The sequence below is a fragment of the Sus scrofa genome, chromosome 4 (genome assembly GCF_000003025.6).
Source record: "Sus scrofa isolate TJ Tabasco breed Duroc chromosome 4, Sscrofa11.1, whole genome shotgun sequence".
In the NCBI taxonomy this organism is placed as follows: domain Eukaryota; kingdom Metazoa; phylum Chordata; class Mammalia; order Artiodactyla; family Suidae; genus Sus; species Sus scrofa.
The window spans coordinates 111,301,964-111,328,550 of NC_010446.5; the positions used below are offsets into that span (position 1 = coordinate 111,301,964).

The 26,587-nt window shown below is 44.7% G+C and overlaps 1 protein-coding gene across 1 annotated transcript in view; it reads right to left on the reverse strand.

Annotated features, from left to right (window-relative positions):
- Positions 1-26,587, reverse strand: part of FNDC7 (fibronectin type III domain containing 7) — a 29,194-nt gene extending 2,607 nt beyond the window's left edge. The window contains 12 exon segments of the mRNA XM_021090107.1: positions 2,909-2,938; positions 6,855-7,115; positions 9,238-9,492; positions 11,352-11,606; positions 12,290-12,547; positions 13,970-14,185; positions 14,188-14,223; positions 15,137-15,394; positions 19,047-19,307; positions 20,552-20,806; positions 25,717-25,735; positions 26,246-26,587. Coding sequence (XP_020945766.1) covers positions 2,909-2,938; positions 6,855-7,115; positions 9,238-9,492; positions 11,352-11,606; positions 12,290-12,547; positions 13,970-14,185; positions 14,188-14,223; positions 15,137-15,394; positions 19,047-19,307; positions 20,552-20,806; positions 25,717-25,735; positions 26,246-26,308 — 2,167 coding nt within the window. The 5' untranslated portion in view covers positions 26,309-26,587.

Sequence of the window (26,587 nt, forward strand, 5' to 3'; positions counted from 1 at the left end):
TGCTGTGGCTCTGGCGTAGGCTGGCAGCTATAGCTCCGATTCGACCCCTAGCCTGGGAACCTCCATATGCCGTGAGAGCGGCCCACGAAATAGCAAAAAGACCAAAAAAAATAATAATAATAAAATAAAATAAAATGTTTTCAACAAATTTTTAAGAAGCACTGCAAGAGTTCCTGCTGTGGTGGAGTGGGTTAAATATCTGGCCTGCCACCGCCGCCGTGGCTGAGATTCAATCCCTGGCCCAGGAACTTCCATATGCCACAGATGAGGCCAATAAAAATAAAATTAAAATTAAAAAGCATTGCAACTTTTTTGTTGTTGTTGTTTTTTGTTTGTTTGTTTGTTTTTTTAGGGCTACACCCATGGCACATGGAAGTTCCCAGGCTAGGAGTCAAATCGGAGCTACAGCTGCTGGCCTACACCACAGCTCACAGCAATGCCAGATCCTTAACTCACGGAGCAAGGCCAGGGATTGAACCCACAACCTTATGGTAACTAGTCAGATTTGTTTCCGCTGTGCCATGACAGGAGCTCTGCAACTTTTTCTTTAACAAAATCTTAAGGAAGGCTGGTATATAACCCACCTCTCCTCATCTCCTAAGGCCCCTACTATCACTCCTCTGTGGCTCAGGGAAAACACTGATTAAAAAGGGCTGTCTTTTTATTTTTAATTAATTTTTATTTTATACTGGAGTATAACTGATTTACAGTGTTATAAGAAAACAATTAGTAATTTTAAAACTATCCACAGAGAAACCTCAGGCACAGATTGCTTTACTGGTGCATTCTACTGATATTTAAAGAAGAAATAATACCAATGATTCACAAACTCTTTCCAAAAAATAGAAAAAAGGAAAACTTCCCAACTGATTTTATGAAGCCAGTATGACCCTGAAACAAAACCCAGAAAACTCTGCAAAAGCTTTTGTTATACAGATGGATATTTTGACTTACTTAAAACATCTGCTAAATTCCAAATTTCTGTAAAATCTATTGTGCCTATGATAAACTTTCCTATATCACTCCTTGTCATTTTTAATTATTTTTATTTTGTATTTATTGTCTTTTTAGGCCACACCTGAGGCATATGGAGGTTCCCAGGCTAGGAGATGAATCAGAGCTGTAGCCGCTGGCCTTCCCCACAGCCACAGCAATGTGGGACCAGAGCCACGTCTGCAACCCACACCACAGCTCACGGCAACGCCGGATCCCCAACCCAATGAGCAAGGCCAGGGATCGAATCCGCATCCTCATGGTTCTAGTCGGGTTCATTAACCACTGAACCACAATGGGAACTCCTCCCTCCTTGTCATTTTTATGGATTCTATTAATGAAAGGAAAAGGCATGTAGAATAAAGGCAGAAATGGTTGTGACAATGCCAAAAAAAAAAAAAAAAAAAAAAAAAAAACCCAACCAAACAAACAAAAAAACAAACAGCCATAATACTGGAAATTCTTGACTTCACAAATGCACACTCAGGTACATTCATGTAAATGACCAGGACTTGTGGTCATTAGTACACTGAGGTTTTTTAAAAGTAATTTATTTGTAATTTATAAGTTTCCCCACAGTCTGTTTTTAATAAGCCAGGTCTGTTTCCCTGAAGTCACGGAAAATAAACTCTTTAAAATTTAATAGGGATGATTCTTATTTCAGACCTGCAGGTGGGGCAAGAATTAGAAAGCCTGTGTCCTGCTGTACTCCCAGAAGCAATGGACTGGGAGAGGACATAGAGACCAGGCAGTGAAGAGACCCCAGACCGAGCCCCTGCCAGTGAAAGGAGGTGCTGGAGGGGAGCTGGCCAGGCTGGGAGGCTGGAGGGGTTGACTGGTAGGAAGGCTTCATTTCCACTCACACCCTCTGTGGTCAGACACGTCTGACTGTGTGTGTGTGTGTGTGTGGGTGGGTGGGTGGGTGGGTGGGTGTGTGTGTGTCCTGCCTGTACTTTGAGGTTGATGATATACCCTGGGGGTTCTCCCAAGGCCGCAGATTAAGCAGGCCTCCTGGAAGAGTGTGACAAAGATTCCCCATGAAGCAGCATATGTTACTTACTGGGTCAGCAGCTCCGTGTGATCAACTCTGCAGCCTGTAACGCCACCGGGCGCCAAGAACAGTCTAGATGGGATCAGCCCTGAGCACCCCTGAGCGGCAGTGAGGGTTGTCTTTATTCCAGCTGCCCGTTCTGTACCCTTTTCCTCTGTGGGCCACATCCACCCATGCAGACTGGAAGCAGACATCCTAGCTCTCTGCAGATTCCAACACCCGACTCCTTCAAGTGTGGTCAGACCAGCAGCATCAGTGTCATCTGGACCTTGTTAGAAGTACAAAGTCTCAGACCTTTCCTACACCCACCAGCTTAGACTCTGGTTTTAACAAGGCCTCAGGTGATCTATAGGCACAATAAGGTTCAGGAAGATCTGCTCTAAAGCAGCAGTGCTGGTGACACTTTAGAATAACCTAAAGAGCATCGAAGAAAAAAAAAAATCTTCATCCCCAGACTTTCCAGCCCAACTAAATCAGACTATCTGGGGGTAGAGCCCAGCCATCAATTACTTCTAGGCTCTCAAAGTGACTCAATGTACAGAGGGCTGGGAACCACTCTCAAAGGAAGAATGAAGCAGCTGCCTCTCTGAAAAATATTTACATTTCCCTGTGGGACCCTGGAAGACCGAAAAGATTTCAGAATCCAAAGGAATTCATCTCCGCTGGTGGAGTCTGAGGGGAGACATTCTAACAGGGGAGAAAATGCTGTAGGAGAGGAGAGCATGCACCCCTCGCATCACAGACAGAAACCATTTGCCTTTCTAATTAACTGAAGAGTCAGCTTTGATCTCAACTTCATTAAGTCACCCTAGAGAACAACAACGAAAATTCCTTTCTATTGAATCCATGAGAAAAATGGCTTACCCATTCCAAGTGTACTTCCAGAGCAGGTTACTGTAATAAATAAAAACACAAGCATTAAAATATATTAAAATATATAGCTCCCGTCGTGGCTCAGTGGTAAGAAACCCGACTAGTGTCCAAGAGGACTTGGGATTGATCCCTGGCCCTGCTCAGTGGGTTAAGGATCTGGCATTGCTGTGAACTGCAGGGTAGGTCACAGAAGTGGCCTGATGTTGCTGTGAACTGTAGTGTAGGTCACAGAAGTGGCTTGGATCTGGTGTGGCTGTGGCTGTGGTGTAGGCTGGCAGCTGCAGCTCTGCTTCGACCCCTAGCCTGGGAACTTCCATATGCCATGGATGCGGCCCTAAAAAGACAAAAATATGTGTATATATTGATGTGTCTGATATGGTGAAGATACAATTTAAGAAAGAACAATAGGAAAGTAAGCCAAAGAATGATTAAGCTTGGGTGATAAGAGAAGGAAATACCTGCTAACAGTATGAACTTGGATAAGTCACTTTAGTTTTCTGACCTTCGGTTTAACTGTAAAGGAGTAAGAATGAGAATGGCAACCTCAGGGAGTTGTTATAAGGATCAACTGGATTAATGCATGTAAAGCCCTTAGCATAATGTCTGGGACAGAACACTCAACAAATGCTAGTAATTATTATCATCTATAGTATCGCCCTAATTATAAGATCAAGGCATTACTGATATGGGGGGGGACACCAAAGCACACACACACCAAAAAACCCCCTAAACTTCCCCCAAATGTATGGTTTTCACCAGGGAGACAAAGTAAATGTAAATTCCCTAACTTGAGTCTAGACACCCAACCTTTACTAAAGTGAGATGGCTACAGGCTTGAGAGGGCATTCCCCCCTGCCTCAAACGGTATTAAAGTTCCAACTAAGAAATCATCAGAGGAATGACTCTCTAAGGGTTGAATTGTGAATATGAAGGAGAAAGAACTTCCATCACTCACTTGCTGTATGATTATAGACAAACACATAAACTCTTTTATTTTAAAAAATATATAATTATATACTTATAGATTTTAATATATAAGTATATATTTATATCTTTAATATATAATTTTATGATATAATTTTTAAAAATATGGGGCCACAGTTATACGCAAGGTACTGAGAGGCTAAGCGACTACCATTTAGCAGAAATAACACATTCAACTCACAGGAACATGACGTGGTAAAGGCAAGGGTGATGTAGAGTCACAACCGAGGGAGAGAGAAGATAAGCTCAGCCTAGGAGAACAGGAGAAGACTTCACAGAGGGGAACCTGGGGCTGGTGGAGTTCCCTTGGTTGCCGCAGGGTGGAATTCCAAGCAAAGAAAGGCATGCTGCCTTACTCAGAAGCATGTGGTCTGGCATGTGTGGCTAGGGCAGCTGTGTGTGAAGGATTCCATGTGACTAGACTGGAAAGGGTCTTCTCAAGAGGGATATCGTGGAAAGACCTAGACTCTCACTTTTTTTTTTTTTTTTTTTTTTTGTCCTTTGTCTTTATAGGGCCATACCCTTGGGATATGAAAGTTCCCAGGCTAAGGGGTCTAATTGGAGCTGTTGCTGCTGGCCTGTGCCAGAGCCACAGCAACGCCAGATCTGAGTTGCGTCTGCAACCTATGCCACAGCTCATGGCAACGCTGGATTCTTAACCCACTGAGCGAAGCCAGGGATCGAACCTACAACCTCATGGTTCCTAGTCAGATTCGTTTCCGCCATGCCATGACAGGAACTCCGACTTGTACTTTCCAATACAGTAGCTACTCTCCACATGAAGCTATGAGCATTCCAAATGTGGCTAGTCCGAACTGAGATGCTCTGTGTTAAATAAATGCACACTAGGAGTTCCCGGTCATGGCACATTGGAAACAAATCTGACTAGGAACCATGAGGACGCAGGTTCAATCCCTGGACTCAGTGGGTTAAGGATCCAGTGTTGCTGTGAGCTGTGGTGTAGGTTGCAGATGTGGCTCAGATCTGGCATTGCTGTGGCTGTGGTGTAGGCCACAGCTATAGCTCCTATTCGACCCCTAGCCTGGGAACCTCCATATGCTGCAGGTGCGGCCCTAAAAAGACAAAAAATTAAAAAAAAAATCTTTCTAGATTTTGAAGACATAGTGTGGAAAAAAAATTTTTTTATATTGATTACAAGTAGAATATTTTGGCTCTATTGAATTAACTAAAATATGCTACTCAATTAATTTTACCTATTTTTTTTATCCTTTTTAACATGGCTACTAGAATATTTAAAATTTTCAGACTTGCATGAGATTTTCATCGGATAGTACAGGTGTAGGAAGACAGACTGGGAACAGACTGTAAGGGACTTTAAATGTCACACTCAGAGGATTGAGGTTTATCCTATGGGATAGTAGAAAACTTTTGAGGATTTTGTCATTGACCCAAAGACAACCAGGTCAATGTCCTGGAATGACAACTCTGGCAATAGTAGGAAGACTGGCAAGAGGGCAGGAAGACAGGACGGGTATAGTAGTAGAGGGGAGAAGTAGTGAGACCATGAACTACTCAAGAAGCTAAAGAAATAAAGAGAAGAAGTTGGATTTAGAAACCATGATGGAGTGAATAGGAGAGGGCTTGGAGTCTAAGGAGACTCCTTAGATATGGAGGGTGAGGGAGAGGGAAGTTGACTCCAGGGTTTTCAGCTTGCACACTTGGAAACAAGTATGATGGGAGGTCAGACATTGCAGAGGGTCAGAACTTCCTTTTGGTGCTGAGGAGTTGAAATGCCTGGGGCATATCTCCAAGTAGATAGAACAATGTTTGAATATGGATTTAGATGTTAGAAGAAGAGAATGATTATGGGTAGAGATTTGGGGAACCTCTTTCTCCTTTACAAATCGGAGATAAGAAAATCTGTTGAACTTACTGCATAGAGTTATTTTGAGTATTCAGTGAAATAGTGAATGTGAAAACACTCGGTAAATTTCAAAACCTTATGCAAATATAGTGATGCATTGTTATTGAGTGGCAGGCTCTTCTTCCAAGAGCTTGTTCTCACCCAACCACCCATTCCCATCCTTTCCTGTCCTTTTCCTATGCTTTGGGCCAGCCTGTCCTCTGGACGGGATAATGAAAAAGCAAGGAATCAGAGCGTGACATCCAAGCACAGCGAGAACACCCCCGGAAGAGGAACTGGCCTGGTTCTCTCACCAGGAGCCATCTTGAACCTGCTCGTCACCTCCACATAATTGGAAATTTTAGATTCTGGGTATTAGGAAAGGTTTCTGAGCCAATATTGATTCCCCTTTCTGTGTTCACCTGCAGAGTCCTAGGGCTTCATCATCATCTCTCTCTCTTTTGTTTTTTAGAAATATATGAAAAATACATGACTATGCCCTGGGCAAGGTAGCAGAAGGTGCTGGAATACAGAGCAGGAGAATTGCTGATGTTTCTCTGCCAGCTCTGGTGAGATGGCAGGTGCTGACAGTCGTGTTTTGTGATCAGAGACTGTCTGCCTACTCGTATTTCCAAACCAAGCTTATGATTTACAAATTTGTTTTTTTCTCATTTTCCCCTTCGCCCTCAGTCATAAATCCGAATCTGTGCAAATAAAGGTTTGTGTCTCTTAATTCAAACATCCCAGGCTGTCATTATTTCTTATACCATGTTAAAAACCTATCCTGAAATCTCAAAGCAGAAAATCATTTTAAATCCGCTTTACTGTTTAAACAGCAAGCACTGGGTCCTTTTTCTGAAGGAGAAGAGCAGGAGAGGGATGGCAGGAGTGTCTTTGAATCAAATAATAATAAAGCATTACAATTCCAAAGAAGCTTGGGGTCCCTGGCAGCCCATATTTCTCCATGCCGGCAGGATGTCATGCCATCTCTGACCTTCCTACATGGCAAATATGTGTCACTGCTCCGAGTCTCAATTCACAGATTGAGTTGAGGGCTAGCTTGAAATAAAGAGTTATAACTTGCTCTACCTGAATATATTTTTTTGGGACAGAAAGTAAGCTTCAGTCCTGTCTCAGCAACTGGTGAGACCATCACGGTATAGACATCCCCGCAGGGGATCTCGGCGACATCACAGAAACTGAGGCCAGCACTTGGGGCACACGTGAAAATGCCTTTGGAACCATAGAGGTCAGTGCTGTAATTGGCAGAGCCCCTGGCAGCCTGCCAGTAGATCCGGATGCCATTAGGACCCAGCCTGTATAATTTCACCCCCAAAGGGCAGCAGGCACCTGAAGGATAAAACAAGCAAACACATCACTTTTCCACCGTCAAACAAACCTGGCCTTTGTTACTATGAGGAAACAATATAAGTAGCCTACTCTAAATAATAAATGATGAGAGCTGGATGTGAGGAGGTATTTAAGATCTTTCTGTGGTTTCTGTGATTAGAAATCCATGTGCGAGGCTGACATGGGGCAGGAGTTTGTTGCTTTTTCTTTTTCTTTTTTTCTTTTTTACAGCCTCCCTTGGGGCATATAGAAGTTTCCAGGCTAGGGGTGGAATTGGAGTTACAGCGGCCGACCTACACCACAGCCACAGCAGATTGGACCTGCCACCTCATGGATACTAGTTGGGTTTGTAACCCACTGAGCCATGGTGGGACCTCCCAGAGCAGGCGTTTTTAGTTAAGAACCCTAGTGAGTCCAGAGGTCTGTCTTTAGCAGGTATATATTGTCTATGACTCAAATTTTATGAGCCAAATGCACAGAATCTTTGTCAAGATCCGTCGTAATGCCCTATTTCATATGATTTTAGTAGGATTTAATTTCAATATAATTAACTGCATTCAGCTTGCATGAAGAGACCTATTTTGCTGAGCTGAGCAGCATGATGCCCGCTGCTGGTCCACACTTCATCCGTGCCAGCTGATTAGGTACTTTTCCTTTTGCCTTTTCTGAAAACCTTGAGCAGGCCACACCTTGGGTGTCCAATGGTGGATTCCTCAGTAACTAAAATAAAGATGCTATCATATAATAATTTAAAAAATTCAGTTATAGGCATTCTCTTGTAGCTCAGTGGGTTTAAGGATCTGGTGTTGCCACTGCTGTGGCTGGGGTTGCTGCTGTGGCGTGATTCCATCCCTGGACCGGGAACTTTCTGATACCACGAGTATGGCCACACACACACACACACACACACACACACACACACACACACACACATTCAGTTATAGACAATCCACACACACACACATTCAGTTATAGACAATCAGCCTCCTTTGATTTATTCCTTTAAAAAAAAGGAGTTCCCGGATGGCTCAACAGATTAAAGATCTGGCATCGTCCCTGCTGTGGCTCTGGTTACTGTTGTGGTACGTGTTCCAGAAAGTCCTGCATGCGGCAGGTACAGCACCCTCCCCCCCAAAAAAGGTTATTTTGGGCGTAAAGATAAGCAATGGGCCATATTTCCAGAACTGGACATCAAGGTGAGAACTCAGCAAGTTCTAGTGGAAGACAATGGGCCAAAAGAAAGTATAAACCAGCTTACATATGGGTCGCACATTCTGAATGCTTTCCCATTGTGGCTATTCCTATTTCTCCGACCAACGAGGAAACAGAACCAGGGAAGATAAGGCAACACAGCTTAGGAAGCCATGTCTTTAGACTCCTAGTTGAAGGTTCACTCTACCATACCGGGGATACCAAAATTATGTTTCAGCTCTCCCATCCCATGCCCCGGGGGCAGATACAACTAACTCTTTCCCATTAAGCCTGAGAGACATTCTCAGGAGTTTGGTTTTTTTTTTTTTTTGGGGAACAGTGCTCCAAGCAGCCACTTTAATGGACTAGAATCATACCAGAGATGGGCCAATCCCGTCCCACTGCCTACCTACCCCCTGTATTCCCTAATGGTTTGGTCTTTGTGAAGAACAAAATGGAATACTTTCCATAGACAGTGCTCTTTTAGCCTGTTGAAATAAGAAACCATAGAAGGGGCTGGAGTGGTTTAGAAGAGAGAGCTGGTAGCATAATAATGAGAAAAAGAAAAAAAAAAACCTCAGGCCAATTAGAATGTGTGATCTAAATGCTTTCTGAAAACTCTGCCAGCCTGAGTTACTCTGAGCTGCCAGTAGCTGTGTCATATAAACACCTATCCTTCTTTCAGAAAAAATATCCCTGAACCTTGTTACTAAGGGAGTTAATTCACCAACTACCAACACTGGCTTCGGGAACTAGGAGGTTCTCAGTTGAGGAAAACTATAAACATTTTAGAAAGGCAGCTGAAGTTACCATGCAATGCTTGGTGAGAAGCAAAACATTTGTCAATGAGATATGGAAGCGCTGGTGCCTGGATCTGTAGTAGTCAACGTCCTTATCATGACTTTAGAGCTAGAGTTTAGAATTCACTCACCAGAGGAGTAACTTTGGTAGGTGCAGTCCGCAGTCAACCCAGTGGCACTAATTGCTTTTAATGCCACTGTGTAATTGATGCCACATGTGATGCATCCCAGGAGGCAGTGGTTTTGATGGGTGTGACACTTAGACTGCCCAGTGTGTGACTCCAAAACCGTCACATAGGTTTGGGCCCCAGTCCCAATGGTCCAGCTCACGTTGATTACTGATTGGGTGACCTGAGTGACAGTCAGACTGGCTGGACAGCATGGCACTTAAATGTGGAAAGAGAAAAAATGGGGGATTTATTTCCATTGAGGGTTATATGTGAGAAATAAACAAGTATGGTATTTTGCCTGTGTTTCATTCAATACCCTAAATTTCTCAAATTTTTAACTGTTCTTCATAACAATAAATGGAATAGAACCTTTAAAATTGTGAATCACTATATTGCAACTTATACAACATTGTACATTAACTAAGCTTCAATAAAAAAATAAATCCAGGGAGTTCCTGTTGTGGCTCAGTGGGTTAAGAACCCAACTAGTATCCATGAAGATGCAGGTTTGATCCCTGGTCTCACTCAGTGTGTTAAGGATCTGGCATAGGTCACAGACATGGCTCGTATCTGGTGTTGTTATGGCTGTGCTGCAGCTGCAGCTCTGATCAACCCCTAGCCTGGAACTTCTATATGCCATGGGTGCAGCCCTAAAAAGAAAAAAAGAAGAGAAAAAACAAAACAACCCCCCAAAGAAAACAATAAATAAATAAATACATTTAAAAAATTTTTTAATTTCTTTTTGAGGAATCACCCTTGTGACTCCATAGATCTGGTGTTGCCATGACCTGTTGTGTAGGTTGCAGATGCAGCTCGGATCCTGCGTTGCTGTGGCTGTGGTATAGGCTGGCGGCTACAGCTCCAGTTGGACCCCTAGCCTTGGAGCCTCCATATGCCATGGGTGCTGCCCTAAAAACCAAAAAGACAAAAAAATACATACATATTCCAGTTGCAAATTTCAAAGCAATAGTTGCCTTCACATCTTCTCCCAATACATTTTATCGCATTTGTAATGAGATGTATTTTGCCTTTCTCATGCATTTCATAGTACATAGTCAATATAAAAGCTCAGAATACTCCTAGCCACCTAAGAGTATCACAACCAATTATCAACTTTCCAGGGACCCATTAGACAGGATATAGACGATCTGGATTCTTCCTGCATATTTGGCATTGTCTCTGCCTGCCGCTTTAGATGTTCCCACTTATCTAGCCCAAAGGGCCATCTATCACTGTATAGAAAAGAAAATAATGTCCAAGGCTTTAAGTAATTTGCTAAATATCATTCATACACAATGCTCTGAAGCAATAACCGTTTTCTCTATCAAGCTCTTCTCTGCACCAGGCGCAAAGCTAAGTGCTTTGCAGCATTAATAACTTACTATTCACAACCACCCAATGAAGCCATTATCCCCTTCTACCAATTGGAAGACTGAAACTTAGAAAGAACTTTTTTCAGGAGGGAAATATTTGAAAGGGCAGAACCAAAGAAATAAATATTGAACTAGCTCATTTGGTCACTGGTTATTCGTTTTGGTGGACTGTGTCATGGGGGATGACGAATTCAAATAAATGCTTTTGCAGAGCCAATGCATTCTTCCTTTGAGGCTGGTGTATGAATATATTAGAGCCTTCAGATGATATTTTTACAGAACCTGCATTGAAAAATTTCTTTTAAGGAGTTCCCGTTGTGGCTCAGCGGTAACAAACCCCACTAGTATCCATGAGGATGCGGGTTCGATCTCTGGCCTTGCTCAGTGGGTTAAGGATCCCACGTTGCTGTGAGCTGTGGTGTAGGTTGCAGACGCAGCTTGGATCCAGCATTGCTCTGGCTGTGCTGTGGGTGGCAGCTGCAGCTCTGATTTGACCCCTAGCCTGGGAACTTCCATATGATGCAGGCTGAGCCCTAAAAGAAAAAAAATAAATAAATAAAAGTTTTTTCTTTCAAGACTGGGGCTCTCTGAAAGCCCTCTGAGTTTAAAGTATTTCTCTCACACTTGGGGTAAATCAAATAAGAAAGTTCATGTCCTACAGACCCCACTGAGGCTGAGGGTCAGGCTGTGGCTGCTACCTACCTGTTTCTAGCGGCACAGTGTAGCTGGGCAGGCTCCGTCCAGCCCGTGTTTCAGCCACAGCGGTGACGGAGAACACGAAGCCGCAGGGCAAGCCCCCGAGGGCACAGGACTCCCTGGAGCTGCTGCACTGGTACTGCCCTTTCTCTCCCTGGGCCGTCACCGTGTAGGTGGCGTCGTCATTAGTGGGTCGCCAGCGCACATGAATCATGGAGAAGGCATCCTTCGAAATGTTTGTGATTTCAGGACTGCAAGGAGCTAAGAGATTTTAGATTACGAACTGAAACAGAGAGAACAATAGCGCACATGCCACGTGGTCTAAAACTGATTTTTCCTCCCAAGAGAGGTCATTACTTTCTTTTCTGATTGATCGTCACCCCTCAGCATGCAGAAGTTCCTGAGCCAATGATCAAACCCAAGCCATGGCAGTGACAACGCCATGTCCTTAACGGCTGGGCCACCAGGGAACTCCAAGGTAATTACTTTCTACCGAACCATGCATCTAGACTAAACTCATAGAGCCTCTGCGGGGAAACCGTGCCGACCTTGACGTACGGTTATCATGCTCCCATAGAGTCAGATGAGGTGGAAAATGTTAGGGGGCCTTTTGAACTTCAAAAGTAAAAGTAATTAAGTCAAATATTTGTGGTTTTAACCTTCATGGTGTGCACACAGGCAGGCAAGGTAGGAGGATGGGAACGGCTGAAACAATCACTGGCAAAACCTTCCACCCTCCCCGTGGTCTCCCCTTCTGCTTCGTTTTTGCCCTCTTTCCCTTGCCCACCTTCTCTTCTGCTTCCCCTCAGTAAGATTCAGGGTCCCCACCAACTCAGGTTGGTGGCGGTTAGCCTTTTCACCATTCTTGCAAATGTCCCTCCGGAAGGACAGAGGTGGGGTGAGCCTTCCGGTCATCAGTGAATGAAATCATCTCTGTGTGGTACCTGTGGTTATAAATCGGGAAGCACACGACGTATTGCTGCCCCGGACCTCGCTGAAGGAGTACACTGTGATGTTGTACTTGGTGTCACACTCCAGAGCAGAAAGCGTGCAAGCCGGAGCAGTGTCATTGCACTCAACCACGCTGAACCCATCGACAGCCTTGGTTTCGTAGAGTTCAGCCCCACGGACAGGAGACCAAACGATCTCTACTCTGTCACTGGACACCAGCACCGGGTTAATGTCACTAGGACAACAGGGAGCTGACAGCAGGAGCAGAGAGAATGGAGGTCAGTACAGGAGCTGGGCATTTGAGTCCTGATGTCCCGGTGCCCAGAGCCTCTGGGCAACCCTCCTGGTCCCTGCAAGGATCTCCTCTAGGTCCGTCCAACTCCAATCTTGGCCTAACACCCACTGGATAGAGGGTGACTTCTCTGTGCATGGCATTCAAGGTTATCACAAGCTGTTCAGTCGACACGTTCGGCTGCCTGTCCCCCCACCCCCTGCCACACCACATCCCTCAATTCCCCACACCCCATGCACCTTTATTTCCCTGTGCCTCAAAGACTCTGTCCCCTCTGCTGGAATGCTGCTCCCTTCTTCTGCCTGTCTAACTGCTACATCCGATCCATCTTCCCAGACGCTAAACTAGATAAAACTAGGGGGCTGCAGGATGGGAGGAAGCACTGTAGGAGATTTTAGATGAGGCCCTACATTGTCTCACGAACAAATTCTGACAAATGCCTAACTCACGAGGGGTTTCTCTGGAAGGCTCTGGCCCCACCTGCATTCCATCCATCCTTAAAGGTCCCGTTCAAGGCCACTCCCTCTGGACGGCCCTCGTCTGCTCTTGAGACCTTATTGCTAGCCTCTTACTCCAAATTCCAAAGGCACCCGTGGTTTGATTCCCTCATCCTGGTAAAAAGGTATTGTAATCCAGCTAACATTGTTATTTATATAATTATAGTATTCTTGTTTGTAAATAGAGTTAATTTTAAGTCACTCACTCCTTTCCTTCTTAAAAAAATGGAGGGTCTCCCATAAGCCAGTCATACTATGATGAGCTTCAGGATAAAGAGATAAATAAAACACAACCCCTGCCCTGTAGAAGACCCAAGCCCAGTGCAGGAGAATAATTGTGCCAGTAATAAGGATGCTAAAAATAAAACTATGGGCGTGGCGCTTTTCTCACATCCAAAGACCTTTTCATATTCATGTTCTTAATTATTCTTTGTCCCAGTTTGCAGTGGAGAATACGAAGGAACTTAGCCAGGGAGACATCAACATGCCCATTTTACAAATGAGTTGCGGTCAAGTTAGGACCTGAACCCAGGCATCTTACGCCAAAGCCCTCTATACCCTGTAGCACCTCTGCCGTGGTAGCTCGGTTTTCTGGGCTTGGGGAAAGCGGGAACTCTGAGACGTAAGGATTGCATCTCCTTCAGCATCCAGCACAGGGCCCGACACGGACTACGTCTTGGGGGAGGGTTTGATTTTTCAGAGCAGCGTTGATCAACAACGTTATTTCTCCTCTTTTCACTCCTCAGCCTTGCATTCTTATTAAGCTCGAGTCCATGAAACCCAAATGCCCCAGTCTGGAAAGATGTGAAAGCAGAGATTCATGTTCCATCCCTGGCCTGTGGATGGCTCCCAGGTGGTCTGTGGAGGCATCAGGTGCAACTCACCTGTGGTATAGTTGAACACATCGCCCAAAGGACTCTGCCCTGCCTTGTTATAGGCAAACACACTAATAAAATAAGTGAAGCCACACTCAGATAAGAAATTGCACTGGGTGAGGGAGGTGTTGCAGTGTACTTCCAAGCCATCATCACTCTTCACAAAGGCCACATAGTAATCACCCAGAACCACGGTGGACCAAGCCACAGACAGGTGGCCAGGGGATCTTCTTGGATAGTCACTCGTCCGGGTGCACAAGCAACTAGGAAATGATAAAGAAGACACAGCTGAGTTCCGCAAGAGATTTTTTTCTTCTCTGCATCTTTGCACAGTAGCTCTTCATTCAACATTAGTTCTCCTCCCCAGACACAGATATTTCTAAATTGAGGTCTAAAACTCCACATATGTGCATTTTATCTCTTTGATAAGAATGAAGGTTGGAAGCTATCTAAACACATAATTCTTTTTTTTTTTTTTTTTTTGTCTTTTTGTCTTTTTGCCATTTCTTAGGTCGCTCCTGCGGCATATGGAGGTTCCCAGGCTAGGGGTCCAATCGGAGCTGTAGCTGCCGGCCTACACCAGAGCCACAGCAACGAGGGATCTGAGCCGTGTCTGCGACCTACACCACAGCTCACGGCAACGCCGGATCCTTAACCCACTGAGCAAGGCCAGGGATGGAACCCGCAACCTCATGGTTCCTAGTCGGATTTGTTAACCACCGAGCCACAATGGGAACTCCTAAACACATATTCTAAGCTATAGACAGTTCATCTCTATCTTTTTAAAAAAGTAGCTCCCACCAAGCCTAGGTCTGTGAAACACGACATAAATAAGAGGCCACTATCTGTACTGCATGGCTAGAGCTATAACTCAAAGTAGATATTAGTATATTTACAACTTTACCAATGAAAAAGAAAATAAATTAGTGAAATATCTGAAATAGGAACCAGGCCTCCTAATTTTCAAAGAAGTATGTTTTTTCAACGCATAAGATCTAATCTCACTATCAACATCATTCAAACTCGTCAGAATGTCCAGATCAATGCTTTTAGATGAGGTTTTCATTCTCACTTCTTCTAGAGTGTTCTGGAACACTGCATCTGCATTATTTGTTTCCCTAATGGCAGTCACTTTGGCTTACCAACCCCACGATGATCTCACTCTTGTTTACTTACCAGTTTTCAGTGTCACTGCTGAAGTTGATTTGCTAGACCCAGCATCATTACTTGCTAGAACTGAAATCAGGTACTCAGTTCCACAGTGGAGGGAGGAGATGGTGCAGGAACTGAAAGTTGTACTACAGCTCAGCTTGGAAGAGTCACTCAAAGCCACCACAGTATAGTTGAAAGCTCCCTCTGTCGGTGCCCATGAAACAGATGCCTTCAGAGCCCCACTATCAAAAGAGACTTGAATGTTGGCAGGAGCACGAGGACCTACATTTTGGAGAAACAATTAAGATTTTACAGTAGCTTCTGGAGTTCCCATTGGGGCTCAGCAGAAATGAACCCGACTAGAAGCCACGAGAATGTGGGTTTGATCCCTGGCCTAGCTCAGTGGGTTAGGGATCCGGCATTGCCGTGCGCTGTGGTATAGTTTTCAGAAGCAGCTCAGATCCCGTGGTGCTGTGGCTGTGGTAGGCAGCTGCAACTCCAATTCGACCCCTAGCCTGGAACTCCCATATGCTCCAAGTGCAGCCCTAAAAAAAAGAAAAGAAAAGAAAAGAAAAAAATTGCAGTAACCTCAAGAACCCAAGTAAGATTTGGCTTAACAAGACTGCAGAACTTGGAGGATCCGGCACTCTGATAAATAGGATAATTGCAAGTGTACCACACATAAAATTGGGTTTAAGGTATCTGAGAACTGGTAACACATCTGCCACTAACTATGCAAACTCATAACTAGTTATATGACGTTGGCCATGTTATTTAATCTTTTTGTTACTTATTTTTTTTCTCATCTATAAAATAGATCTAATAAGATCAGTCCCTAGCCCATATAGGTGGCACACATATTTTATTTTATTTTATTTTTTGGTCTTTTAAGGGCCATGGCATATGGAGGTTCCCAGGCCAGGGGTCGAATTGGAGCTACAGCTGCCAGCCAACACCACAGCCACATCAACGCAGGATCCGAGCCACGTCTGCAACCTACACCACAGTTCACGGCAATGCCAGATCCTTAACCCACTGAGTGAGGCCAGGGAGCGAACCTGCAACCTCATCGTTCCCAGCTGGATTCCTTAACCATTGAGCCACGATGTGAACTCCATATTTTAAATGAATGAATGCGTGAATGCACAATTTGATAAGTGATTGAAATAATTAAATGAGATTATGAAAGTGAAGGGCTAAAAGGGCCATGTAGGTATGTTATTAAGTGGGAGGGCACATATTCTATAAAGTTAAACAGATGAGCTTCAACAGCATCCATTCTTTACTTTTGACCCACGCTAAGACTTGTAAGAGCTTTTAGTCACAGTCGTTTCTAGAAAAGCAGACTTTCTTTCCATTCTAACTCAAAGGGAAGGAAGGAGAGTATCAAGTGTGATGCTCACACAGGAAGATAGTCTTTTCAGTGTCTCCAAAACAAGTTTCTCCACATTCTTAGGACTATGCCTTCCTTTCCTCGGGGTTATCCTCTTGAAGAAGCTTGAGGAGTGTTCTCGTGGGCCGAGAAGGAGAGAGGTTGGCCTCAGTTCTCTGGAACCTGTGCTGTAATAAGGACTACCTCACAGGCCTTAGAGAACTTTAAGACAACCTGTGAGCAGAGACCAGCACCTTCTGGACAACAGAGGCTCAACTCATCTTCTGCAAGGCACACACCTGCCATGTTTCTCCTGCAGGCCATCTCGACAGGCCCCTTCCTATGCTGCACAGCCAACTTATCTGCAGAGGCAGGTATGCTCTGGGGTAAAGCTGGGCCCAAGGATGGTAGGGTGGTATGCAGTGTTTTAGAACAACCTCATTTTCCCACACGGGGCATGGAAGAATTAGGAAAAGTGAGTAGAGTAGTGTGAGGTTGTTATAGGTTGAACTGAGTCCTCTCACAAAATTCATATGCCAAAGTCCTAACCCTCAGTGGTCCGGAATATGTTCTCATTTGGAAATAGGATCATAGCAGATAGCATTGGTTAAGATGAAATCATGAGGGTGGGTCCTAAGACAATATGACTGATATCCCTATAAGAAGAGAAAATGTAGACACAGACATACACATATAGGGAGAATGCCATGTGAATATGAAGACTGGTATCGACAAGCCAAGGAGAGAGGCCTGGAACAGATCCTGCCTTCACAGCCCTCAGAAGGAACCAAGCCTGCCAACATCTTGATCTCAGACTTCCAGCCTCCAGGACTGTGTGCCAATAGACTTCTGTTGTTTAAGGCAGCTAGTTTGTGGTACATTGTTGTGGTAGCCCTAGCAAACTAATATAGAGGCTAAATCCAATATCTCTTCAACTTTTTAAACAAAGAGAAACAAATGAAGACGAAGGCTTTAAAACAAAAAACAAAAAAAATGATCCAGTCACCTCTAGGAGATGGCTCTCCCTGTTCCTCAGCTTGACAGAGATGCTCCTCTCAGTGCCACCCTGTGCCCGCACATCCTTCATTAATGCACTTGTGACATGGAACTATGACCATTGATTTATGCGTCAGCTTCTCCTGGGACCAGTCAATTCTTTGAGTGTAGGAATCCTTATTTGATTTTGTATCTCCATCAGCTAACTATGTCCAGCATATAGTAGGCCTTCAATAACTGTTTGTGGAATGAAAGAATGAGGCCCAGGGAGACTGGCTTGTCACAGACATCCTGACTCACAAGGCCCGTCACTGATCACTTTAGAGCCACTTTGCTATCATTTCTTCCTAGAGAAACATCAGGAAAGGCAAACCCTTCTCTCTCCCCTACATTTCTGCCTTGGTCTGTAGACAATGGGGCTTCCACCCCCCTTCAAACTGAGGGGCGGATGGAGAAAACATCTCTTGTTTCCTTCCACCCTTTCCTTGGTCCTTCCCTAGAGATGACACAGCTAATCTGGTTGATGAGCCCAACATCCATAGACTTTACTGCCTCAAGAGAAGGAAAAAACAATCTCCTTCTCTTTCTCCCCCATCTCATTGTTTTGGCTCACTGCAGCAGCTGGGTTTGGGCTTCCAGCTATCTTGCAGCAGGATGCCCTGGTCAGGTACCCCTGTGATGGGAATGGTGGGAGCATGGAGCACACCATGCTCCAGCTTCTTAGCCTGCAGCTGGAGGAGAGGCAATGGGAAGGCCCATGCTGACCTCACGCCTAAGTTGAGGCCTTTGGGAAACATATCTGGAATACTGATTCCCACCACCGCATAAAAAGTCCCTAACAGGAACTTTGTTTTCTCTGCTGCTGCTGTGTCTCTAGAACAATACCAGCTCAAAGTTGGTAAATACTCATTAAACGGCTGCTGAATAAATTCTTGTTTTTGTCTATACTCTTGGTCTGACCCTAGGAAGGGATAAGAGGGGACTGATAACCCTAATAAGAATTATCTCCTGCTATGGGCTATTGAACATGTATGTTGAAAATAAGCTGGGTATCAGAGGAGAGGTGCCACGCTCTGTGTACTTTGAGCAGCATTTCTCCATACAAGCAGTAAGCATTTAAACTACTGAGGAAGAGAGTTCCCATCGTGATGCAGTGGTTAACAAATCTGACTAAGAACCATGAGGTTTCGGGTTCAGTCCTTGGCCTTGCTCAGTGGGTTAAGGATCTGGCGTTGCCGTGAGCTGTGGTGTAGGTCGCAGATGCGGCTTGGATCCTGTGTTGCTGTCGTGTAGGCCAGTGGCTACGGCTCCGATTAGACCCCTAGCCTGGGAATCTCCATATGCCACGGGAGCGGGCCTAGAAAAGGCAAAAAGACTAATAATAATAATAATAATAAACCACCGAGGAGGAATTGTCAAGTCCCTATAAATAAGCTCATAATAAATTTAAATAGCTGCTGCCAGCCGCTCTGTACTTATCACTTAACACGGCTCTCGCTGGCGGCGATGCACAGCCCTCACTGATCAAAAAGGAGAATGGTCGGGGCTGGGCTGAGAAGTCCTTACTTGTTCTCTGATTGCAGGTGGAGTCGTCCCCAGGGGTCCCGTTGGCGTTCCACGCGTAGGCCTTTATGGTGTAGAGCGTCCCGGCGTCTAAGCTAGTGAATGTCAAGGAGGTGTTGGTAGTGTTCTCTTTCCAGACTCTTCCCAAACCATTAGCTCGCATGATGGACACAGAGAACCCCATCGCCATGTACACGGCCTCCCACTGCACAAGGATAGAGTCTGGACTTGGAGAGCTGACTTCTAGAATTGGTGCAGCCAGTACTACAAAGACAAAAGGATGTGCATTCGCGTTAGGAAAGTGCCTTAGGGGATAATTCAAATTTAGGAACAGGTAATTGGAGGTTGATTATCCACAACCTATGGCGTTGCAATAGGATTCATGGCAGAGTTTCATTAAGTAATTGCTAGTTAAATATGTATTGGGAATTCCCCTGTGGCAGCACGTTATGGATCCAATGTTGTCACTGCAGCGGCTCAGGTCACTGCTGCGATGTGGGTTGATTCCTGGCCCAGGAACTTCCACATGCTGTAGGCATAGCCCGCCCCCACCCCCAAAAAAAGAGTAGTCAGTACATCAGAAATTATCACAGCACTGTAAGTCAACTATACTTCAATAAAACTTAAAAAAGATGAATGAGAATGAAAAAATCTGTATTAGTTACAGATGATTCAGCAGAGGAATGGGAAACAGAGAAATTCTAATAGTAAGACATTCCTTCAGCTGGAGTTTGGTAAGAATGTCGATAAAACCTCCTTGTCATCATAATATAAGTCAATGGGGGAATGACAGTTTATACTATACTATTTTAATGTGCACACCATCTTTCAGAAACATGCCCAGGCACAATTTTATCAAATCAGTTTAAGCCGCACTGATGACAAACTTTAAATGGTTTTATTTCAAACAAGTCAAAGTGCAGCAAAATCACTTCTAAGTGTTCTTTATTCCGCATGGTCTTTAGAGGTAACTGAAGCTAAAAACAGAAATCCCTTTTTCAGAGATTTAAAAGCAGGGATGCTTTTAAAGATACCCAGAAATGAGTTTTATTTTCTAAATCATCTTTTTTTTTTTTTTTTTTTTTTTGTCTTTTTAGGGCCATGCCTGGGGCATATGGAAGTTCCCAAACTAGGGGTAGAATCAGAGCTGCAGCCACCAGCCTACACCACAGCCACAGCAACGCAGGATCTGAGCCTATACCACAGCTCATGGCAAGGCCGGATCTTTAACTCACTGAATGAGGCCAGGGATCGAACCTGCGTCCTCATGGATACTAGTCAGATTCGTTTCCACTAAGCCATGACGGGAACTGCATATCTGAAATTTAAATACCACCTCCTCGACAGATATTTGAATTAAAAAAAAAAATGTCACTTGGTGGCTTTCACTCCTGGGCCTTGAACCATAGGCACTCACGTGACACAAGTTTACATCATGCATTTGCTTCCTCAGTACAATTGATCCGGGTCACAAGCAATTGCTCAACAGAGGAGGAGCACAGAGCTACCTGTCTTTGCCTGTTTCGGAGGTGATGGCTGGCTTCTCCCAGCAGCACTGACGGATCTGACCGTGATTTGGTACAAGGTCGCAGCCTTCAGGCCTGTCACCGTGCCTGGGGAACCGGCCACCATGGTTTCAATGACAGTGTTCCCGTCTTCGGCCGTAAGGAGGTAACTGGTGGCACCTGGCACTGTAGCCCATTCCACGGTGATACTGTTGCTGATTTTTGAATAGGCCTGATCAATAGAGGGTATTTCAGGAGCTGCAAGAGATTTTGAAGGTGTACTTTAGCTAGAGTACCTGCAAGAATTACCTCTTGCATCATTTTACTTTTCCAACTCAATTCGCCTCATGCCATCCTTCAGACATAAACTTTGCCCTTCTTTTCCAGGTCCAGAAAAAAACAGACAAAAGGAAAGACAAAAGCTGCTCTCCCAGAGAGAGCCAGAAAGCTCAAACCTCCCATTCACGAATGGGATTTCGAAGAGGTTTTCCCCAGCCGGCTCTGGGACAATGTGTGCTGTTCGTACTCTTAAAAGAATTAAACAAGAGTGGGGAGTGATTTGGGGACAGAACTCTCAGAGGAGGGCCAGAGTACATGAGGGGCTTCCTTGCAGAGGATTCGACTCCAGTTTGCAGATTCTGTGAATCCCCGCCACGTGGCCACCCATCTCCCGGCCCTGGCCCACCACCCTGTTCCACTGCCTGCAGCCTGCAGCCAGCAGCCCCGTCCAGCCCCCACCTCTGCTGGGGCTGTGATTTCCATTCGTGCAATTCGCACACTTCCCAAGTTGGCATTTTTTTTTTTAATCTTTTTTTCTTTTTTTTTAAGGGCCACATTTTTGGCATATGGAAGTCTCCCAAATGAGAAATGCAGCTGCCGGCCTACACCACAGCCACAGCAATGCCAGATCTGAGCAGCATCTGCAAACTACACCAGAGCTCAGAGCAACAGTGAATCCTTAACCCACTGAGCGAGACCAGGGATCCCGAACCTGCACCCTCATGGATACGAGGTGGGTTCTTAACCCGCTGAGCCACAGCGGGAACTCCCCAAGAGGCATTTAATCCAATGGAGGAAGAGGGAGAACAGAGTTCTTTGTTCTATAATTGTTCCAACCTACCGTTTTTAATATTATCAGAGCGTAACGATTTTAAGATTCTTCTCTATAAAGTAAAAAGAAATTTTATTCTTTCCCTCTCTATCAAAATATCTGCCCCAGCATAAAAACGAGATGCAGTGGTCCCTTCTCGCCTGGACCTGGCCATGGTTTTCCAGGAGGCGATGAATGCTTATGTCATAGGTTTACCTAAGGCATTCCTACACATCGGCCATGAGGTAAGAGAGAGAGCGTGGAAATCAGATTTACTGCTTTGCAAAACTCTGCAGCACAAAAATGCCCTGGGTATAAGAGGTCCCCATGGAAAAAAGGATCGAACAAAAATAGCTGAGTTTTAGGTGTGAAACCCACTCTTGGCCTTTTATGTTTAATGTACTGCATTTGCTGGGTAAAATCACTACACGCCAAGTTCAAAACTAAAAGGCAAAAACAAAAACAAAAACAAAAACAAAAACAAAAACAAAAACAAAAAACCCTCGAGAGTGAATGAAGAGAAGGAATAAATACAGTCCAAACGTGTGATTTGCCAGCATCAACTCCCTCCATCCGGCAGACCCTCACCTTCCAAATCCCTTGTGCAGGACACAGACAACCTTTTCTTTCTGTCCCCAGAGCCCAGCGAGTCCGCTTTGGCAGCACCTCAGAAATAACCACGCTGCAGGAATGAACAAAGCGTCCACTGTGCCCCGGCCGGACATTCCTTGAACATCAACCAGGACAGTCTCCGCTGCCATCGAAAGAAAACTAGGCTGGTAGGATACACTGGGGCAAAGCTGCCTGGGCTCATCTGAGCCATTTGCCAGCAGAAGGGAACTCGGCAGGGAGCACCCGTGTCCCCTCCCGGTTGCAGGATAGAAAGGCCCCCTTGGGGCTCTTACACGCACCCGCCCACATGCTCCTCCCTTCTCTGCTCCCCCAGCTCGGTGGTGTCTCTCAACTCCTACTGCTTCCTTTGTCCCCATTGTTCGTCTTATCTCCTGTGATCCAGTCCTGCTGCTAGAACGGACTGACTTCCTGGACAGATGACAACCAACCCAGACAGTGGCATGACAGTGCCTTCCTGGGGTTTTTGAAAGGCATAGAAAAGGCTAGCGTGACACAGACTGTGTCTCCACAGGGCTGTCAAGGGGCCTGAGGACTCCACTGAACTAAGCTGGGAGGGTCACATTTGCCTAGAATAGTAACACATGAAGCGAGTATTAGCAGGAAGAAACAGGGCTGTGCGGTGGGAAAAGAGCAAAGGATGTGGATTTTGGAACACTGGGTTTGAGCCATTTATTTCTGTTTACAAGTGATTTCACCTCTTCCGGTCTTGGTTTTCTCCCTCGAGTATGCACAACATTAATAATTCCTATAGGGAGTTCCCGACTTGGTGTAGCGAAAACGAATCTGACTAGGAACCATGAAGTTGCAGGTTCGATCCCTGGCCTCACTCAGGGTTAAGTGGGTTAAGGATCCATGAGCTGTGGTGTATGTCACAGATGTGGCTCAGATCCCGTGTTGCTGTGGCTGTGGAGTAGGCCGGCAGCTGTAGCTCGATTGGACTCCTAGCCTGGGAACCTCCATATGACGAGAGTGTGCCCCAAAAAACCCAAATAATAATAATAATAATAATTCCTACGTCTTTAGGTTTACTTTGAAATGTAAAATATCTACATTTTAGGATTATTATTGTTACTATTATTTGCTTTTTAGGGCCGCACCCACGGCATATGTAAGTTCCCAGGCTAGGGGTCCAATTAGAGCGACAGTTGCTGGCCTACACCACAGCCATAGCAACTCGGGATCCGAGCCACGTCTGTGACCTACACCACAGCTCATGGCAACACTGGATCCTTAACCCACTGAGGATCCTTAACCCACTGATCGAGGCCAGGGATCGAACCCGCATCCTCATGGATCCTAATCAGGTTCATTAACAGCTGAGCCACGAAGGGAACTCCCTGGGATTATTGTAAAGATTAAGTGAAATAGTACATGTAAGAGCATGCCCAAAGGCAGAAAGGATGTGTGTGTGTGTGTGTGTGTGTTTACCAGGATGAGCAAATTTTGGGTGTGGAAAAGCCAGGACACATGCACTGCCATGGAAGGGATGCTGCTATGGAAGGTGGGATTCTGGAGAGTCTGAGGTGAGAACGGGCTGGAAAGATAGACTGCTTGTTTTTTGTTCTTTGTTTTGTCTTTTTGCCTTTTCCAGGGCCTCACGCATGGCATATGAAGGTTCCCAGGCTAGGGGTCTAATCAGAGCTGTAGCCACTGGCCTATGCCACAGCCACAGCAACACCAGATCCAAGCCACATTTGCAACCTACACCACAGCTCACGGCAACACTGGATCCTTAACCCACTGAGCGAGGCCAGGGATTGAACCTATAACCTCAAGGTTCCTAGTCGGATTTGTTAACCGCTGAGCCACAACGGGAACTCCAGATGGCTTGTTTACACATCCTTCTGGAGCAGGATCTGACCAGCAACAGCCGTGAAAAAAGAGCAACACCTTTATGCTGTTTCCCTTCGAGAGATGAGAAGATTGAGTAGGATGTGTAAAGCCTCCACAGATTAGCAGCGGTTCTTCACTCTGACTTAGTTCTATATTTGGCCCACTTACTGCATTGATGAAAGAGAAGAATGTATTCCCTAGATTTGCAAGCAGGCACTCTGACTAGTCAAGAGTGAAACCCTTTGATTCTCAGCATCTGCACTTTGTGCCAACTCAGAGATCTTAAGTAGCCTCTGTGGCCCCAGTGGCCAGACACAGATAAACAGCTGAGGCCAGGGACCAGAGGGCATCAAAATACACACACCCAAAATGCACAGCCCTCCCAGAAAGTGTCAATAAAACACACTGCATCTATTAAAAAGACAGGATGACTCCATGACTATCAGCATCAGCATCTCAGCCTGCCCCATTCTTGACCCCAAATAGTGTGGATCGTGTGGGACTCAAACGGGGTCAGTGTGTCCTGGCACTTTCTAAGGGACAGCTGAACTAGATTTTGCCCAATTCGAAGGCCACATATTTTTAAAAATCACTTTGCATGTGGGAAACAGTCCTTCTCATAGCTTCCTGGTCAATCCTAAAGAGGTCTCAAGGCCAAGTGAGGAAGAACGAAGCATGAAATGATAATTTTTAAAAACTTACTGTAATTGAGAACTTTGTCTAGATACTCATGTTGCAACAGAACAAAGGGTGGGGGAAAAAAATGTAATTGTAATATACACATGTAAGGATAACCTGACCCCCTTGCTGTACAGTGGGAAAATAAAAAAATTAAAAAAAAAAAACTTATTGTATATGCACAGATTGTATGGCTCCGCCAGAGATCTATAACAAACATTTTAAGTGCCTTATTTACATTCTCTTTTCTGTGGCATAAACAAAATAATACATACAAATTGCTAAGAGAGTTTATTGGTGATGTTATTGATATTATTTCCTTTCAATAATCTAAATCCCTTTGAACATAAACTTCCATTCGAGCACTTACATTTCTGGAATATATGAGCCAGGAGAGACCTCGAAAGAAATTATCCTTGCCTTCAGTTATTTATTCAAGAAAAAAATGGTGATAAAATCTTTTAAAAAGAAGCCCTTTTCCAGGTCTGGGTTATCCCAGTCTATATTTCAAAGATGTAATATGAGAACAATAAAATCTTTTTTGCTAAAGTAGACAGTTTTCTCCCTTAATTCCTCAGAAGACAAATAAGAAAAGCTACATAATTTAGGTCTCCACTATTTTATAGCTAAACATTCGTGTCTTTGACTGCAATGATGATCACAGATATTCTACTACGGCTAACTGTATTTGAGAAAAACCTATGACTCCATGCCTCTATACATCTCAGTACTCGAGAAGAATATCTTATGAGGATCTATCTTCAAATTTGGATCCATGTATCTGTCTTACCAGTGACACTCACAGGTTTAGCGCTTCGAAAATGTCGCATATTTTTCTTGGTGTAGTCTTTGTATGTCAAAGTAGCCCAAGAATTAGAAATGGAAATCAGCATCAAAGAAGGGGAGGGTAAACTTGCATTTCAAAGAATTTTACCTGTTTTTACTGAAGCCACCTGAAAAGGAAAGTTTAGAAAATTAGAATCACAAAGAAAAGCGCCATTTGGGGAAAGGTACAGTCTAAAGTAGAGCAGTAGTATACTCAGCACAACATGCTTACGCATAATGGGAGCAATTTTCCAATCCACACACAATATTTATTTGCACAAATTATTTGCCAACACTCAAATCTACCACAAAGCCATCCCAAACAGAATTGAGAGGCTGGAGACAGATCGTATGACTATTTCATTTTTTCTCCCTGAATCTGCCTATTGAACTAAGTCAGTAGCTGCTGACAGATTTTTCAGAAATCTTTGTTCTTAAAACATAATGGTATTCTTGTTTTCCTTCTCTGGTAAATGGCATTAAATTTCAAACACACAAACATATACAATTTTGGTATGTTTCCAAAGTATTTTGATGTCTACCTCCCCAGCCTTGAGGCTTTCAAAAGAAAGAGAAAGATGTGGTATGTGGGTCCCCCCCCCCAAATAGTTGCAGGTAGGTTGGAAGGGTGAACTCACCATTTTAAGATAGATAAGACTGAATCCAATCACAGACACACATTCCATCGATCCAGCAGCCATCCTGTTGGACTGAGCACTCACATGGCACACAAACAAGTGGGCAGGGTCCTCTTTGGTCTCCAGGTGGGCAGCGCTGTTGGTCGATGGGACTTGGAGCTGTGATGCTGGGAACAGACCCTGGATGTAGCTCCTCCCCTTTCGTGAGGAGCTGACCTGTAACGAGGGGCACTTGGAGGCTGGCAGCTACAGGTATTGCAAAGACTGAAAAAAAGAAGAGTGGAAGAAAGCCATGAGTGGAAGAAAGCCATGTTGAGCAGGCCAAAAGGCGACTGTCACCTG